At 41.1% G+C, this 18,413-nt stretch overlaps 2 protein-coding genes across 3 annotated transcripts; both read right to left on the bottom strand.

Moving 5' to 3' along the window:
• Positions 1 to 275: 275 nt before the first annotated feature.
• LOC121781875 (TVP38/TMEM64 family membrane protein slr0305-like) lies at positions 276 to 3,499 on the bottom strand. Its single transcript, XM_042179575.1, has 7 exons — positions 2,848 to 3,499; positions 1,747 to 1,799; positions 1,463 to 1,555; positions 1,171 to 1,394; positions 935 to 1,001; positions 603 to 716; positions 276 to 486 (listed from the first exon to the last, which is right to left on the bottom strand). Exons 1-7 carry the CDS (start codon positions 3,287 to 3,289, stop codon positions 463 to 465), a joined length of 1,017 nt encoding a protein of 338 aa, XP_042035509.1. The 5' UTR covers positions 3,290 to 3,499; the 3' UTR covers positions 276 to 462.
• A 319-nt stretch (positions 3,500 to 3,818) lies between these two features.
• On the bottom strand, positions 3,819 to 16,780 carry LOC121781858 (bifunctional aspartokinase/homoserine dehydrogenase 2, chloroplastic-like). Of its 2 annotated transcripts, none has more exons than XM_042179563.1 (18): positions 16,594 to 16,780; positions 10,298 to 10,371; positions 9,835 to 10,209; positions 9,286 to 9,374; positions 8,890 to 9,193; positions 8,724 to 8,776; positions 8,440 to 8,648; positions 8,216 to 8,303; positions 8,028 to 8,141; positions 7,293 to 7,391; positions 6,458 to 6,652; positions 6,106 to 6,188; positions 5,795 to 6,020; positions 5,513 to 5,658; positions 5,237 to 5,372; positions 5,020 to 5,103; positions 4,848 to 4,940; positions 3,819 to 4,410 (listed from the first exon to the last, which is right to left on the bottom strand). In XM_042179563.1, the coding sequence occupies exons 1-18, from the start codon at positions 16,719 to 16,721 to the stop codon at positions 4,165 to 4,167; spliced, it is 2,742 nt and encodes a 913-aa protein (XP_042035497.1). In that variant the 5' UTR covers positions 16,722 to 16,780; the 3' UTR covers positions 3,819 to 4,164. The 2 variants fall into 2 exon arrangements, with proteins under 2 accessions (XP_042035497.1, XP_042035502.1); XM_042179568.1 differs by lacking the exon at positions 16,594 to 16,780 and adding an exon at positions 10,877 to 10,935.
• Between the last annotated feature and the right edge of the window lie 1,633 nt (positions 16,781 to 18,413).

Below are 18,413 nucleotides of genomic sequence, written 5' to 3'. Positions count from 1 at the left end.
TAGTATTTGCCGTTTTTCATTTAATCGTTGTGTTTTTTAATTAATTTGCATTTATATATTTGAAAACATTTAAATTAATTAACAAAACAATAGCAAAACCTATAGGGCGCCCCACTGCAGGTGGAATGGTAAGAAGATAAAATACTGACGTAGCGGTGCATAGGGCGGGCTTTAGGCGCCCCACTGGTGATGCCTTATGATAGTTAGCAACGGAGCCTAGCTTCATATCTCAAAACTATATATATTTGGTCGTGTTAACTGAAAACTACTCCCTCTATCTGTAATGTATGCTCATTTTGATTCGAGCACAGTTTAAAAAATGTGAAGAAAGTAGATTAAAAAAAAACTAGTATAGCAGAATCATACTAATTATGGAGAAGATACTAGTAGTATTTTGTTGATGAAGTAGTTCTCAATATATACATGGTATCTATCAACATTTGATGCCATGTTCCACCTTATCTACTCGATATCTTTCACAGCATCCTGCATCAACAAATAAACAAGACTCACTTCAGATGACAACTAAAAAACTCGGGCACAAATTGTCGGGATTCATCATGAGCCGCGGGCGACAATTTACCAGAAATCCGGACTAGTACCTGGGCCAGCCTTGTCACATACGTTGCTGCTAGCGCCGTCGCTAATAGCCCAATCCCAAGTGTCCATAGCTGTCCGTTCCCTCCGGTTAGCCCTCTTAGCTCAGACTCCTCTTGCTGGAGAAGAGCAAGCAAGAAAACGTGTCATTAGCTCGTGAACAAGCACGGCGATATCCCCCATTAGGAGATTCTTGAGAAATAGTTGCCACTTTGTTTCTATGGTTGTAATAAGCATAGGAGCAAAATCCCAAATTCTTGGATTGATGAAAGACGAAGCAAACTTCACATTTGACACAAAAATAGAAGATATCGACGCCTCAAGGTTAGAGACTCACAAGTATAGCTCGACCAAAAGCGCCAGCACTCACATATGCCCATGTACCTGGGAGCATACCTAGCCAACTGCACGAAGAGGGATTCGTATCAACATGCTCGCTCAAAACAGTAACTTCGTAAGCGAAGAAGATGGTCTCTCAAACCACGAGAATCGTGCAAATGCTCACTTCCAAGAAATGCAAGTTTTGAGAGCAGAACATAAGTACACATGAAAGAGAAAAAAGAGGAAGCTGACCTTCCCAAGACGTATGGGATGAATTCGACTGATGTAAGTCCATAGAGGTAATTTCCAAGAGAGAATGGCAGCAACGGGCTCAAACGGAGCAGAGTAACAACCTTAAAACCGTTTTCCCCAATGGCTTTGTCTATTGCAAGAAATTTCTTGTTCCCTTCAACAAGCTTTAGAATTCGTTCACGAGCAAAATATCTGGCAATTAGGAACGCGATGCTGGCTGCAACCTGAATGAAAGTAAGATGGCTTAATACACAGTTTGCATCGTTATCTATCCAATCTATTTGAAACTCACCGTGCCACTAATAGAGACGATAATTGTCCCAGTAAACGTGCCGAAGAGAAGACCAGCGGACATAGTCAATGGAATGGCTGGTAATGCAAGAATCTACAGCACACACAGTAACTTGCATCAATTCATCGCGAATTTAAGACAGCTGATAGTTCTAAGAGTCGAGCAAACAATAAAGACCATCTATAACATATAATAAGATTTGATGCCAATATTTGCAGATGAAGATAGCTCAAGTAGCGAATATTAAACAGTAGTCAGGCTCAACAAGATATCTGGTTTCTTACTTCTAATCCTGCATAAACTGCAACGAAAAGAGCATATCCCGCTGCACCGTAGCCTGAATATAGTAAACAACAAGGCATTAGAAGCAAACAGAGTTTTTAGAACAAAAAGATGAGGGTAACATCCGTAGATTTATTCAAGATTTGCAAAGACGAAGCTGATCAAATAGCCCCCTGTAGTAAACTAGAGTTCGAATGGAGGAGTGCCAGTTATAGCAAGCATGAGTTAATTCTATAGAATCGCCCTATAATCGAGCTACTTCCTGGTTGTCACGCAACGCTTATTCCTAGAGCAATCTTCTAGAATATTAGATTGTAATAATACCCCAAAGTTACATTTCAAAAGCAGTATGTCACAAGAGAAGAAACTGTGTTTGAAACCAGATAAAGTATCACAACTAAAAAGGTAAAATAAGGCCATCTGAAGTAATCCTCGTTCCAACACTAAATCACACTGCTCATCTCAAACTAATCATAAATCAATCAAACTTCCACCACACAAAAACCAGCTAGTATGCATCATTGTCATCTTCAGACAGATCTCATTCATCCCAAGCATACATTTATCGTATCAAGAAAACCTCGTTTACAACCATTTGAGCTGAGATTGCTCTCCCCACCACAGATACCAAGCAAAAGATTCCAACACTAATCACAATACTCATCACAAACTAACCACAACAATGATCAAACAGATCACAGTCATTCGTTCACAAGAAAATATCAAATCAAGAAAACCTCATTTTCCCTAAACTCGTTCATTATATTTATGTCTTACTACAACATACATTCAAGTTGAGACTGCTCTTCCCACTGCAGAAACCAAGCAAAAGATCCAATCTTTAATCTACATGTAAACTAATAATCATAACAAAACAACTAAGGGGGTGTTCGGTTTGCAAGATTGTATCCCGGGATTAAATTGTAGTGTGTTTGGTTCATGATATTCCATACCACAACTCAATCCTAGATGGATAATCATGAGATAATCAGTTATAACTAACCCTTTGCGACTAAAATAATCTCACAACTCTATCCTAGATTGTATCTTGATATCATTTTATCTTGGAAACCGAACACCACCTAAAAGGCTAAAAAAACCACCTTCAACGAAGCCAGAAAACTGGGTTAAGAAAGCATTGATCTGCTCTCTATACACATATCCAACAACCCCAAATCCACCAACAACGCCCACAAGCAGAAGTCCCGCCAAGATTGTGCCTTTAACCGCGGCGGTGGCGTCCTCCTCCTCCGCTGCATCGCCACCCCTATTCTCACCATTCTCAATCTTGGGGTTTAAATTCAAGAATCTCTTGAGGCTCTGTGGAGCTGAGTTGGGAGTCTTGGGAAGCGTTTGCTGCAGTGACTTCTTGGTTTCTCTTAGTGCAGAACATGGCTTCAAGAAATGGAAGCGCTTCGGCTTAAAACCCAACAAAGTGAAGCAAAAATTGGATCTTTGCAGGGGAGCTGCGGCGGAGGTGGCCGAGGAGAGGCTGAGGCACGGAGGTCTCTGCGGCGCTGTTCTAGTTAAAGTAATGGTGGGCATTTTATGTGAAGGTGGTGAGAAGTGGGATTGAATGAGGCTGATGAAGATGAAGGATAACAGAATATTGGGATGTACTCACTTCTAGATTTATGTGTTAAGTTTAGTTTTTTTGTGTAATCTAGTTGATTACAGAATCTACTAGTGGAATCTATTCCGATTCTAGAAGAAATTACTACAAATGCATGTTTTTATTTTTATAAAGTGATCAGAAAATTGAGAGGATACAGAGTGTTCACTGTTGAGTGTTTGTGTACATGTATAGGGGATTTTGACATTGTGCAAATGTACAACCACAAATTTGACTAGAATTTATTTCGTCTCCTATCAACAATCATAATCCAGGATTGTGGTGTGTGAAACTCAACCAGGAGTTAATTTTAGCCTAAATTCTCTTTGCCGAATGATAAAGTGCAATTTAATTAGTACTATATACTACTATTTCTTTCTTAATCGAATAAGTCAGGGTGTAAATAGAGAACTACTCCTTATTGATCATTTTTTAAAACACAGCTTAATTGGTGGGCAGGTGTAAATGAAGAACTACTCTTATTGAGCATTTTTTCAAAAAGTAACTTCGGTATGCGATCCACTGTTTTTCCTTTGGGCTGATCCGTCGAGACATGAGTCAAGTCAGTCTCGTTACTTCTACTGAAGACATATAACCCCATTCCTCTAGGATACCTCATACTACTATCTTAGTCGAATACGTAGTTATGCCTGTCGTCTAGGCCACGAAATCTCACAGGAAACAGGACACAGAGACGCGTCTGGCTACCAGGCTCGGGCTTGGACTTGGACATGGAAGAGACAAAATGGCAGGCACAAACTGGTTTAGGTGTAACCCTTGTTCGGATCAAGATCATCAGTCGTTGAGCTTATGATGGCGCGCCAAGATATGATGCAAGGCGCAATATGTCGCTGAATACTCCACCAGCCGTCACCTCAGCTCCAGCACCAGGGCCACGGACAATCAGTGGCTGCTTCTCGTACCTCCGAGTTGAGAATGCTATTATGTTGTCAGATCCAGAAAGTTGGGCGAACGGATGTTCCTTCTTATATCTCCGCAGCTCAACTGTTCCTCTCTGGTTGATGACATCCACTACTCCAACGTATCTCAAAACCTTCAAATATTTCAAGATCATCATAAGTGCACAAACAAGGGAGGTGTCGCAGCAGGAGGCATATAGTTTTGAATTTTGTACTCACTCCGTTTCTCCATAGTTGAGTCATTTTTCCATTTTGGGAAGTTCCCTCATAGTTGAGTCATTTCCCTATATAGTAACTTTTTTCTCTTTCTTACTTTACTCTCTCTTACTTTATTCTCTCTACTTTATTCACTTTCTACTTTATTCTCTCTACTTTTTTCCCTCTCTTACTTTTTATCTATTTATTTAGCACATTCAACATCCCTTTCTTAAACTCCGTGCCGAAAAGTTTTGCCTCAACTATGAAGAAGCGGAGGGAGTACTTATTTCACCAAATCATTGGAGAGTTGTTCACTGGTTTATTATTCAAGAGTTTTGCATGCTTTCTGAAAATAAAGCTTAAAAGTGCTTACTTCTCCAGTAGCTTCAGCCTCCTGCCTTTGCTTCGCGAGGTCTGGATCGTACTTATGGAGCTGCTCCATAAACTCCTCAGCCGAGACAACATCCTGGCACAAGGCATTAGAAAATCGAATCAGAGATACAGACTAGTGGTCGAGGACCCTTGTTAATTGAGTATGTTCATGCCTTCAGTTGTTCCGGCACTAGACTCTGAATGGGAATGTCTGATAGTTCCAGCTTCAACCCAGATTCTCGGGCAAGGATTATCACCTGCGCCATTCAAAATCTCACTGGAGTTGCAGAAAAGAAAATGAAACTAGTAGCAAAGGTAAAACGGGTAAACCTCCGAGGAGAATTTGTTGTCTGAGGATTTTCTATTAATTTTAGAGTTTAAAGACAGTACCTTTCTAGCAACATCTGTCCCAGATAAATCGTCTCTTGGATCAGGTTCGGTATAACCTGCCTCTTTTGCCTCCTTCACCACTTCACTAAATGCTCGTGCACCCTCGAAGTTGTTAAATATATAACTTAGAGTCCCACTGTATGAGCAATTGTAAAGTAAAGTCAGTCCATAGAAACTTACAAATAGCCCAAAGCTTTTCTTGCTGACGAACTGGGAGATGTCTGATGCCAAACTTCCTTGAAATAAAGCTACAGAAGAAACATGTCGAACACTAACCTGAAAATGCCTTCAATTTGTAATATTTTATCCCCAGTTTCAAGGAGTCCTTGCAAAGTGCTAATGATTGGTAAACCAGCACCAACAGTTGCTTCGTAAAAGTAATGAGTGTACGACTGTCGCTGAAGAGTTCTCAGCTTCAAATACTAAAAATAAGAGTGATTCAAAATAGAGTAAAATTGTCAGTACAATTATCAATTGTAGAAAATATCATTTGCCTGCTGTTGTATTATACATAAGTTTCAACTATTGCAGATGTAGTATCGATCATTAGTCAATTACCTGCTCAAGTGGCCCTGAATTGGCTTTCTTATTTGGGGTGACCACATGGATCCCTCGACGCAACCACTCATGGTAATGGCTCGCAATAGATGAGTCTGCTGTGCAATCTACTATGACAGTGTTTGGGATGAAATGATTGCCGTGCACATGTTGAACAAACTTCTGCATGTCAGCCTTTTCCCCGTTTTCCTCCAGTTGATCTCTCCATGTCGACAACTCAACTCCCCTGCAATACTCAAATACAGGTACACTAGGTTGTCAAAACCAAAATCGTGCATACTGGTTATCGTGCTTAAATTCACGAAACTTACATATCACTCAAGAGCATAGTCTTTGATCCGGTTACACCCAACACACGAAGATCTATGTTAGACTTTTCCTTGAGAACTGCTGCCTACATGGTTAGATGAAATACGTAAGTGTTTGGATGAGCCATAATCTTCATCAATTTGAGAAAGAAAGATCAGAAATAAGTCAATAAGTCACACAGATGCTAAACGAAATCAATCAGTAAATAACAAGGTAGCTCACAGTTCAAGCCATAATCCATTCTGCTTCTAAGAACACTAGGATTTCCAATTTACAGAATAAATAGGTAATGTTCAAGCTTTGATGGGTAAAAAGGTCCTACGGGGCAGTAGACAAGCTGATTTTCAAGTATACCTGTTCCTTAAGCTGATCGAGGAATGTGCCACCAATCAACCCTGGTCCAATGATACCCATTGCTATTGAAGTTCTGGATAGATAAAATCTCGAGTGCACAGCTCGCAATGCCTTAACACAATCTTCTCGTTTCACAACAACAGTAACATTATACTCGGAGCAGCCTTGGGCTATAGCACGTATATTGATATTAGTCTGTAGAAGGACATGGTTAAGATCTTACATCTTTATAAAAAAAATTCTAGTGAAAAGTTAGTGTAACACTACTGAAACAGTATATAAGCAGTATATAAGTACTCCCTCTGTCCCAAGGAAGAGGTAAAAAAATTCTAGTGAAAAGTTAGTGTTACACTACTGAAACAGTATATAAGCAGTATATAAGTACTCCCTCTGTCCCGAGGAAGAGGACCTCTTCCTTGGGTGGCACAAGAATTTAAAGAATCTTATTTTAAGGAGTTAACGGATAGAGAGAAAAAGTTGTTTGATGTTTTAAAGAAGGAAAAATGAAAAAAGTAAGAAAGAGAAAGATTGTTGAGTGTTTAAAAGTAGGAGAGAAAAATTAAGTAAGAAGAGAGAGAGAGTTGTTGAGTGTTTAAAAGTAAGAAAGAGGAATAAAGTAAGATATACTATAAAAAGGTAATTGAATATTTTAATTTATTTCATAAATAAGTAAGTGGTATCTTGGTTGGGATGGACGAAAAAAGAAAGTGGGACATCTTCGGTGTATGGAGGGAGTACTTAGTATTTATAACTATTCCATCATAGAGCAATAGTTATAATTAAATGTGTAAAAGGAAGATAACATAAAACTTCTAAACTATGAAAGTCTCCAAACCTTGGCAAGTGCGTTGAAAAGTGTGGCACTAACTCCAGGGGTACTTGCCATTTTCTGGCCGACTGCAGCCAAAATGCTACAATTGGGAATAACCGCAATCTGTAGAAAGTCCAACGTAATCGAGAAATTAAACTTACAAATATTTCAGAACATGTAGTATAAAGAGTGCTGCACTTCTGCATACATTAGACTTTAAAGGTAAAATAATATTAGTGGTTCTTAGGGCACACCAAATGTATGACTGATAACGTCAGTGTGCATTCACATCACAATGGGTGACATGAAACATAGATGCGAGGAGAAATAAATGAAAAACCACTTGTGATATTAATCTGAACTTCTGTATCCACATCCAGTGTAATTCACTTATTGAAGCATAAACGAAAGAATGAATCATACCAATTTATATGCTTATATGTCGAAGTAGATTCTATCTGAAATGCAAAGGTAATATTTTCTACAATAAATTGGGAGGAGGAACTTGTACGAATGGTCGGATGTAGTTTAGCATCCTTTTTCAAATGACAGAGGACCCGTGATGTGTTTTCAAACAAATAAGTACTTCAAATAATGAGGTAAATCTTCCAACATCAAAGAATGAATTCAATGACCACGAGATTATCTGCAACCGTCACTAAGGATTATGTAATCACACTACAAAACACTTACATTTTCTTTAAGCAGGCATGATGAAACTTTTATAGCAGTTCCTACACTTGCAGAAAATGTAAGTACCTGAGAAAGACGACCAGCACTCAAAGCCTCACGAAATCTAGACTCTAACGCTGCAGCTACAGCCCTGACTTCTTTTTCAGGCACAGCAAAACACACAGAATGCTCACTACTGGCCTGTGTCGAAGGATTCATGAGATCCTCAATGAAAAGCTAACATATGCATCGGAGAAAGAAGTGAGTAAAACTACCTGGGATATCATAATCACATTTGCTCCGACGTCTTTCACAGCGCCAAAAATAGCACTAGAAGTACCTGGAACCCCAGCCATTCCAGTTCTGCAGAATATAATTGTGACTAAACGCTATGTAACAACAATGGAAGAACGAGCAGAGCATTGACTAAATAGTCGAACGAGCAGAGCATTGACTAAATAGTCCACAATTATCATAATTCTATGAATGGAAAACTCACCCTTCAACATTTACAAGGGCCAAATTGTCGATTGTTGCAAACCCTTTAACTGCAGACTCGAACCCATCTTCACTTTCAGAATCAGAATGTCGGCAGATTGTTGTCCCCAGTGCAGAGAGGTTGAAAATATTTCTTATCACAATTGGAATGTCGTATTTCATGACAGGAATAATTGTTCGAGGATGTAAAACGTTTGCCCCAAAGTATGACTGCATGTACAAAACTGGTTAATATATTGATGATACATTGTCGAAACCTAGGACTCATAGCTAGAAAAGTCTTACCATTTCCCATGCCTCCTGATAAGACAAATTGTTCAAAACCACAGCCTCACTAACTGCCAGATGATGAGAAAGTAGAATATTACTCAAATGACTTGAAATGCTAGTGCACTATTGAGAATGAACTTTTGCGTTCAACAACCTAATTATGCAGAAAATTAGAACAAACCTTTTCTGGGATCTGCGCTGTAGACACCATCCACGTCTGTCCAGATTGTGACTTGACGTGCTTTGAACAGGGCACCCATGATGGCAGCAGAAAAGTCGCTTCCGTCTCGCTTCAAAGTTGTGGGAATATTCTCAGGTGTACTGGCAATAAAACCAGTCGCAACAATAATGTCAGATGAATTTTTGGAGTACCACTTATCTAGTCTTCGACCTGACTCCACATAATCTGGGTCAACTTGATCAGAACTTGTAGGGTTTACCACGAGAACATCTCTAGTGTCCATGCAAGCACATTTTAACCCACTCTACATGAACCAAGCGAATGCCATTAAGAAAAATCGACTAGAAAGTAACAAAAAAAACTCGTAAAATGAAATGCCTAGAAAATAAGGAGCACCTTTCTGATAACCGCGGATAGTAACTCTGCAGACCATAACTCGCCATGTCCAGCCACAAAGTCGGAAAAAGATTCAGTTGCGTGGCCAGCTGCAGTACATCAAGAATTCAGGTCAATGCTGGTGCAAGAATGAAGCAAAGGGATCAAATGCAACTCAAACATCAAGGAAAGGTCATCTCAGTTAGTGAAAGCAAAGAAAGACGAATGTATAGAGGCCTTATAAGAGGGAGGGTTATCCACACGTATATAGAGGAGCTAGGATCATCACCAAGTCGATGTGGGACAAGAATTAAGAGTTTTAACAATCAAAATTTACATTTTTAACATGTGTAGATTGACATATCAGTGATATGCAAAAGCGTAATTCGGTAACACAGACTAACTACGACTTTTGAGTAGTGCTTTTTCTTGTATATGCGAGACAGAGTAATTTGGTCATATAGATTCAATCACATATTCCACTTTTTGTTAGGGGAAAGAAATCGGAAATATCAAATTGTGTATGGCCATTTCAGCTGAATGTTTTGGATTTTCTACGTACAAACATACCAATGTATATTGCACGCAGCATTGCCTTCAGGTTAATTACATCCTCATGCAACCGTGCCAGGAATTTATTCAGATCATCTCCCTTGAGCAGATCACTTACTGTCAACTGGTGCTTCTCCAGAACAGCATCCATGGCTGTTACATAGGAATCATCCCGAGCCTGAGCCTTGTGAATGAGATCGTACATCATATCTGTCACCTTTGACATTGCAGACACGACAACCAATTTTCTCTGCGACTCATCCTTCACAACAATGTTTGCAACATTTTGTATTCTTTCAGAAGTTCCAACACAGGTGCCCCCAAATTTATGAATGGACCAAGTGTCACCTTTTGGAACTCTAACTTGCTCGACAGCGTCGTCCAGTAAAACATCTAGGAATTTGGACATCTAATTAGTACTACAAGATACAGGTCCATGAGTTCTAGTAAAGTACTACTGATTGGAAATATTTAGAGAAACCTGCACTATTGACTGAAGCAAACAGATTAAAATTCGACGAGTCCCTTCCATGTAACTGAGAACTGCAACTCACTCTGTGACAAAAAGACCCAAATTTATCTTCACGAGTTGGGTTAGATAAATTACAACTAAATGGTACTTACAAAAAAATCACCACAAAATTCCAACTTGGCAACTCAAGAAATAAAATTCAACATCAGCAAGAATGCACGTTTCCAGCTTTGAAGATGAAAAGTTTGCACAAGTATGCAGGTTTAGCTAAGTAAGAAAGTAACTACAAGTTTATAGTCATTACAAAACACAAAACCTAAAACTGAAAACCGTAAATTTTATCAATACAGTAAATACTACATCACTTTTTCACCCATTTTCTAAATAGTTATTACTAGCTGTGGCACCAAACACTGCAAGCCCACATAGAATTTGACCATTGATTAAAAAATCGAAAATTCATAAAAGCTAGGAATTCAATGATTGGAGCTTGTAGTAGTTGCATGAGGTGGCACACAACATATCACTGCAAAATCAAACACGGGAAAAAACGCCCATTGATTGAGAATCGAGTTTAGTGGTTGATACCTGATGGAGTACGTACTAAACAAGCCCAACAGCAGTAAAGCCCATCAGCCTAAAGCCCAAGAAAGAGTATCAGTTCGGCATGACTAAAGAGTATCAGAGTTCAGTTCGGCACGACCAAAGAGTTCGGCCCCAGCCTACAGCTCGGTAAAAGCCAACCAATCAAACTCTGCTCTCAGGTCGGCATCAAGCTCTACTCTCAGATCGGCAAAAGCTGCTCGGCAATAATTCAGCAGTTCGGTCTCAGTATTCGACCGAACTAGGAGATAGTGGACTCATGCAGGATTTCCACCTCCACTACGCCCACGATCTATTTAGTGGTGTCAAGCAGTCTTTAACTCATGCAGGATAGTGGACCCATGCAAGATCGCCACGATCTCCACGACATCCACTGCCTAGTAAATAGTGCTGCATGCCACGATCTTGGTTCAATGTATAAATAGAACCTAGATCAGATAGATAAGGTTAAGTTCTGTTAAGCTCTCTAGAGATAAAAGATCAAATAGCAAGTCTGTATTGTAAGCTGTAAAAAACAGATCAAGCAATACAACTCTGCCCTCTTTTCTTCCCGTGGACGTAGATTTACCTCAGTAAATCGAACCACGTAAATCTCTGTGTCGTGATCTGCATCTTCCTGCATTCACTAACATCAGAAATTCGCGGAACCATCACTGGCGCCGTCTGTGGGAAGCAGAGAACCAAATTTGTGATAAAGCGAATTTTTGACCCTTTTTCCACCCCAAAAAAATGCATACCAGATCACATACTACCCGTAATACCGTTCGTGATAACCGTGAGGAAGCTAGTCCAGCTCGCAGGTCTGAAAAACGGCCTCGGGAGACATCTACCTCCGGTTCTCACGAAGAAGGAACAAGCCACTCCAGAAGTCATCGCACCGAGTCTTCCCAGCAGCCCGATTTAAATGAAGCTGTCAAGCTGTTCTTGACCGAGAAGCAGGAGGAGTTCTTAACCTTCCTGCAGAAGAGCCAACAGCCGGAGAAGACAACGGCGGATTCTCCCTCCTCATCCAGACATGAAAGTCACTACCGCAGTAGTGACGTGTCTTCCAGGAGAAAGAATCCTCAACCCCGACATGTTCCTGTTCCTCCTCGGTACCGGAACCACAGGAGAACTCCATCTCCTCCGTACCGAAGAAATATCGGGTTCGCCATGTACGGAGCATTAAAGACTCCGTTCTCGGACGATATCACCCGAACTCCTTTGCCGCGGAACTACCGGACACCGTCAATGACTTATGACGGGCTAGTGGATCCTCATGACTTCTTGGGACGCTATCAGTATAATATGGCGAACCAGGGTCTCAATGAGGTCCATATGTGCAAGCTGTTCCCCGAGCTTCTTATCGGGAACGCGAGAAGGTGGTTCGACAGCCTTCCTCAAGGCAGCATTAGATCCTACCGAGATCTAATGGATGCTTTCCACAGGAGGTTCTTTCAGAAAGCGGAAGCCCGAATTACTTCGGCTCAGCTGCTTTCTATACGTCAAGGTCGCGACGAAAAGATCAGCGACTTCCTGACGAGATTCCACAAGGAATGCCTACAAGTAGATGATCTCAACGATCTACTTGTCATTTCGGCATTCCAAAATGGAATCCTGCCCGGAGCTCTCTACAGAAAGCTCGTGGAGTGCGGTCCGCAAACAGCTCAAGAAATGTGGGACATTGCGGACCAGTTTTCCCGTGCGGATGAGGCAGACCGTCGAAAACGGTCTTTAGACAGCTCATCCCGAGAAGAGAAAAAGAAGCCCGATCAAAGCGGCCAGGTGCTTCCTCGCCGAACTCCTTTTGAAAGAATTCAAAGGGCACCGGTACAAGGCAGATTGGGACCACGTCTCAATCCTGAGAAGCCGCCCGCTCAGTTCGTACCATTGAACAAGTCAAGAGCGGAAATTTTCGAACTGCATTCCGATATGTTCGAAAAGCCAAGGCGGATGACGAAATCGGCCGCGCGCCGACCTCAGGATCAATATTGCTCCTTCCATCAAGACTACGGTCACGATACCGAGGAGTGCCGACATTTGGCTGCAGGTATTGATGCCCTTGTGAAAGCAGGGACGTTAAAAAAATACCAAAGCAAGCAGCCGAAAAAGAACAAAAAGCAGGGAGGTGCGAACTGCGCCCCTCAGGATCCGAAAAGGCAACAGGATCCCGAAGACGATAACGAGCCGCAATATGATGGAGTAATCCTCACTATTGACGCTCTCCCTGCCGGGAAGACTAAATCGTCTCTGAAGTCATAGAGCAGAAAAAGGCTTTTGACGAGCTCAAAAGTTATTTAAGCCGAGCTTCCAATTCTCTCTGCTCCAACAGATGCCGAAGTGATTTTCTTATACTTAGCGGCATCCGATCAAACCATTAGCGCGGTGCTTGTACGAGAAGAAGGCCTAAAGCAGTTTCCCATCTACTTTACAAGCCGAGCATTAAGAGATCCAGAAACAAGGTATCAACCTCTGGAAAAAATTGCTCTGGCGTTAGTAAATGCAGCAAGGAGACTGCGGCCATACTTCTATGCTCACAAGGTATGCGTCTTAACTGATCTGCCACTTCGGCAAGTGTTGACCAAACCAGAAGCATCGGGCAAAATCGCCAAGTGGGCTATAGAGTTGGGAGAGCACACAATTGAATATCTACCTCGGAAAGCCATCAAGGGACAAGCCTTGGCAGATTTTCTTGCAGAAGCAAAGTTCGATCAAGCAATCCCTGTCATTGCCGAACAGAAAAATTCCGCCAAGGCCGAACTAGCACAGCCCTTGGAATCCGAAGAAGAGCCGCCGGACTGCTGGAGCGGATTCGTAGATGGAGCTTCGAATAAAACGGGAAGTGGAGCTGGTATTCTGCTTATCGCTCCCGATGGACACGAGGTAACCTATTCACTTCGGTTCTCATTCCCAACCACTAATAACGAAGCCGAATACGAAGCCCTCCTTGCCGGACTCCAGTTAGCGCAAAGTCTGCTCGTCAAATCTCTCAAAGTCCATTGTGATTCACAAGTCATAGTAAATCACATGTTGGGTACAAGTGAAGCTCGTGACGAGAGAATGAAGAAGTATTTGGACAAAGCGCAAAGCATCAGCCGAAGTTTCTCCTATTTTCGGATAATCCGCATTCCCAGAGCGGAAAATAGCCGAGCAGATACCTTAAGTAAGTTGGCCTCAGATCCGAGCTCAAAGGCGGAAGAATTAATGCATCGAAGCATTGATGAAGCCGAGGTACATTCAGTATCCAGCTCGCCGAACTGGATGACGCCGATCTTGCAGTATCTGAATCAAGGACAATTGCCCGAGGATAAGAGAGAAGCTCGGAAGATCACGTGCCGAGCACTTCGGTACGAACTTCATGAAGGAGTCCTCTTTAGAAAGTCTTACCTCCAGCCGTTATTGCGGTGCGTAGGACCAGAAGAGACGGACTACATCCTCAGAGAAGTTCATGAAGGATCGTGCGGTAGCCACATCGGAGCCAGAGCTTTAGCTAAAAAAGTTCTGAGATGGGGATATTATTGGCCAACCATGGTACTAGAGGCAGTGCAGCTCGTCAAGAAGTGTACGAAGTGCCAAATTCATGCAAATGTCCCAAGGATGCCGCAGACCGATCTATACACTATGCAAAGCCCTTGGCCTTTCATGCAATGGGGCATAGACATAGTGGGACCACTTCCTCAAGCTCCTCGGCAAATGAAATTCCTTATCGTTGCCGTGGACTACTTTACGAAGTGGGTGGAAGCTGAACCATTAGCTGCGATAACGAGCTCAAAGGCATTGGACTTCGTCTGGAAGAACATAGTGTGCCGATTTGGCATACCCCACATCCTCATCTCGGATAACGGGACTCAGTTCACCGACAAGACGTTCAAGAATTGGTGCCAAGAGCTGAATATTCAACAGCGGTTCACTTCGGTCTCTCATCCACAAGCAAACGGACAAACGGAGGTAACAAATCGTATCCTGGTGAAAGGGTTAAAAGCTCGGTTAGAACAAGCCAAAGGACAATGGGTAGAAAATCTCCCTCAAGTCCTATGGTCCTACCGAACTACACCCACAACCTCCAGCGGTGAAACTCCGTACAGTCTTGTTTACGGCACTGAAGCCGTGATTCCGGTGGAGATCGGCATACCTAGTCCCCGAACTCTAAACTTCTCAGCAGAAATGAATGACGACGGACTGAGAGCCGAGCTAGATCTTGCCGAAGAAAGAAGAGAATTGGCATGCATAAAAGCAGCCAAGTACAAGGAGCAAGTAGCCCGGTATTACAACCAAAGGGTGAAGAAGCTGCAATTTCAAGTGGGAGATCTCGTCTTGAGAAACAACGAAGTAAGCCGAGCAGAAAAGCTGGGCAAGCTCGAACCCACATGGGAAGGTCCGTATCGGGTGTCAGAAGTCCTCGGCAAAGGGTCTTACAAATTGGCTCACATGTCAGGAGAACAGGTACCCCGAACATGGCACATTTCCAACCTCAAGAAGTTCCATTTGTAAGAGACAATCCGGTGTGTTTTGTCTGTCTATGTGCGTGTCGTCTCTTACAAATGTTACTGAGGTATCTTGTTCTTCGAAGGCTGATCCCCTTCTTAGAACATATACAAGCCAACGATTGAGTCAAAGCTTCTAAAGAGGATACAAGACCACAATTCAGCTTAAACAAGTAGTTCGTCTAAAACGAACTGCAATAAGCCAACGATTGTGAAGTCCAAGCTTCTAAAGAGGATACAAGACCACAATTCAGCTTAAGAATCAAGCACTTCGTCTGAAACGAACTGCAACAAAAGTCCGATTCACGCGATAAAACTTGCCTGAATTAGGACAAGGGAAAGTCCGATCCACGCGATAAAACTCGCCGAATTAGGACAAGGGAAAGTCCGATCCCCAAATTAGGACAACGGAAAGTCCGATCCGAGCGATAAAACTCGCCAAATTAGGACACAAACCAAGTCCGGTCAAAGAAGAGTTCACTTCATAAGACCGAGGACAAACATCAACTTACCCCGTACCTTTATCCAGAATGCCGAAGTGATTCACTTCGCTTTTCGGGGGGGGTAGTGATGGAGTACGTACTAAACAAGCCCAACAGCAGTAAAGCCCATCAGCCTAAAGCCCAAGAAAGAGTATCAGTTCGGCATGACTAAAGAGTATCAGAGTTCAGTTCGGCACGACCAAAGAGTTCGGCCCCAGCCTACAGCTCGGTAAAAGCCAACCAATCAAACTCTGCTCTCAGGTCGGCATCAAGCTCTACTCTCAGATCGGCAAAAGCTGCTCGGCAATAATTCAGCAGTTCGGTCTCAGTATTCGACCGAACTAGGAGATAGTGGACTCATGCAGGATTTCCACCTCCACTACGCCCACGATCTATTTAGTGGTGTCAAGCAGTCTTTAACTCATGCAGGATAGTGGACCCATGCAAGATCGCCACGATCTCCACGACATCCACTGCCTAGTAAATAGTGCTGCATGCCACGATCTTGGTTCAATGTATAAATAGAACCTAGATCAGATAGATAAGGTTAAGTTCTGTTAAGCTCTCTAGAGATAAAAGATCAAATAGCAAGTCTGTATTGTAAGCTGTAAAAAACAGATCAAGCAATACAACTCTGCCCTCTTTTCTTCCCGTGGACGTAGATTTACCTCAGTAAATCGAACCACGTAAATCTCTGTGTCGTGATCTGCATCTTCCTGCATTCACTAACATCAGAAATTCGCGGAACCATCAATACCTGAAAATGGAGGCGCGGTGGAGGAAAGAGAAAGGGTGGATCTTGTGGAGTGTTGTGATGGAATTCTTGGGCTTAGAAGAAAGAGATGGTACGGAATAGGACGGAGAGAGGGAAGACGCGAATGCCATTGTTGACGATTGATTTGCAGACTGCAGAGCCAGAGCCCAATGAGTGTGTAGCGGCTGATTATTTGTGATGCGGCGAAAATGAAAATATCACCTCAAATCATTGGGAAAGAAATCAAAAAATCTTTATTTTAATTCAATTTATATTAAGCTCTCGACTATATAAATTAAGGACTAAATATTTTTACAATTAAGCTCTCAATTTTCTTGAAATTTTGCCTTACAATTACAATTACAATTAAATCAAAATTATTAATAAATGGAATCGATGTAACATAATTCTTTAAATATATAGATATTATTATAATAAATTAATTGATATACATAATATATTATAATATTTTCTTAGAGATATAAAAATTATTATAATAAAAGAATCGATGTAAAATTTTCTTAAAAATATAGTAGTAATATTTTAAATATGTAAACTGATTAAAATATGTTAGTATGCAACATAAATACATAATCCAACACCTCGTTCCTTCCCAAAAACAACATAAATATAGAACTAAATTCACAAAACTACATAAATACATAGTTAAATCGTATATATAGATAGAAATGTCAATTGGGCCAACCCACCCAGATTCGAGCCAATCCACTTGGGTTTTCGAGCTATATAGGTGCGGGTTATTTGGGTTGTGGATTTTTTGGGTTATAAATTTTCGACCCTAACCATAAATCTTCGGGTTTCGAGCTAACCCACGGGCTATTCGGATCAAAAGTGATCTTACGTGTTATTTTCTATCCAATCCAATATTCTAACTTATAAAAAAACAAGTTGTCACAAATAATAAAGTACTATTACCAAAGTGATCAATAGAAAGAAAATAATAACAATTGAAAATTGAAACACAATACATAAGCATATCACGTAATTAGTATCACACTTGAATGTGACTACAATTAAATGAAAACCATGCATTTCAAATGAGTTGAAATAACATTCTTTATTGTATACACGAAAAATAAATTTTAACTTTTAAGCAGTAAAGTATAGACAGTAGTATGTCAAAAAAAAAGTACTTCGTATCAACCATATTCTATATAACCCTAACTTTCAATTTAACAGAGAAGACATAATTACCATATATACTTCATATAGATATATAACCTAAAATTTTAATTATATTTTTTTTTTAAATGCTCAACCCATGGGCTAACCCGCAACCCACCCGGGCTAGCTCGCATAACCCGCCGACCCGAATGGGTCAGCCCATGTAGCCCTATTCTACATTTGGGTTCCGATTTTCATACACTAACCCTATGATTTTACCGGGTTATTCGGGTCGATCCGCGGGTTTCGGGCTAAAATGACATCCATATATACAAATTACAGACTTCATAAATAGTATATAGGAGTGGGCTAAGCCCAAGAATCCAATAAATATCATACTCCCTCCGTCCCCAAACAATATGCACTTTAGATTCAACACAAGTTTTAATGTAAATTTAGGAAAATAAGATAGATGTGGGGAGAAAATAATTAAGGTATAGTGGAGAATGTGCTCCACCTTATTAGAGTGAAAAGAGTTTCCAAAATTAGAAAATGCATATTTTTATGAGACGGATTAAAAGGAAAATATTTCATATCCTTCTTGGACTCCTAATTAATAGTTTACCACCTTCATAAAAGCCCAATAGATCATCTTCCCCTTTTGACTTGGATCCGCTGAATAAAATCATGTCGTTTTA

Source organism: Salvia splendens, chromosome 2, assembly GCF_004379255.2.
Source record: "Salvia splendens isolate huo1 chromosome 2, SspV2, whole genome shotgun sequence".
Classification (NCBI taxonomy): Eukaryota; Viridiplantae; Streptophyta; class Magnoliopsida; order Lamiales; family Lamiaceae; genus Salvia; species Salvia splendens.
This window is presented reverse-complemented; position numbering and strand designations above follow the sequence as displayed.

What these genes read in the sequence shown, in the direction of transcription:
- LOC121781875 (XM_042179575.1), bottom strand. Translation starts at nt 3,289, where the DNA reads ATGCCCACCATTACTTTAACTAGAACAGCGCCGCAGAGACCTCCGTGC. An exon ending in CAGTTTATGCAGGATTAGAA is followed by an intron (nt 1,556 to 1,746) that starts GTAAGAAACCAG and finishes TGTGTGCTGTAG; the next exon opens with ATTCTTGCATTACCAGCCAT. An exon ending in TCGTCTCTATTAGTGGCACG is followed by an intron (nt 1,395 to 1,462) that starts GTGAGTTTCAAA and finishes ACTTTCATTCAG; the next exon opens with GTTGCAGCCAGCATCGCGTT.
- LOC121781858 (XM_042179563.1), bottom strand. Translation starts at nt 16,721, where the DNA reads ATGGCATTCGCGTCTTCCCTCTCTCCGTCCTATTCCGTACCATCTCTT. An exon ending in CACCGCGCCTCCATTTTCAG is followed by an intron (nt 10,372 to 16,593) that starts GTATTGATGGTT and finishes TTTTTGTCACAG; the next exon opens with AGTGAGTTGCAGTTCTCAGT. An exon ending in TGCTTCAGTCAATAGTGCAG is followed by an intron (nt 10,210 to 10,297) that starts GTTTCTCTAAAT and finishes CCAAATTCCTAG; the next exon opens with ATGTTTTACTGGACGACGCT.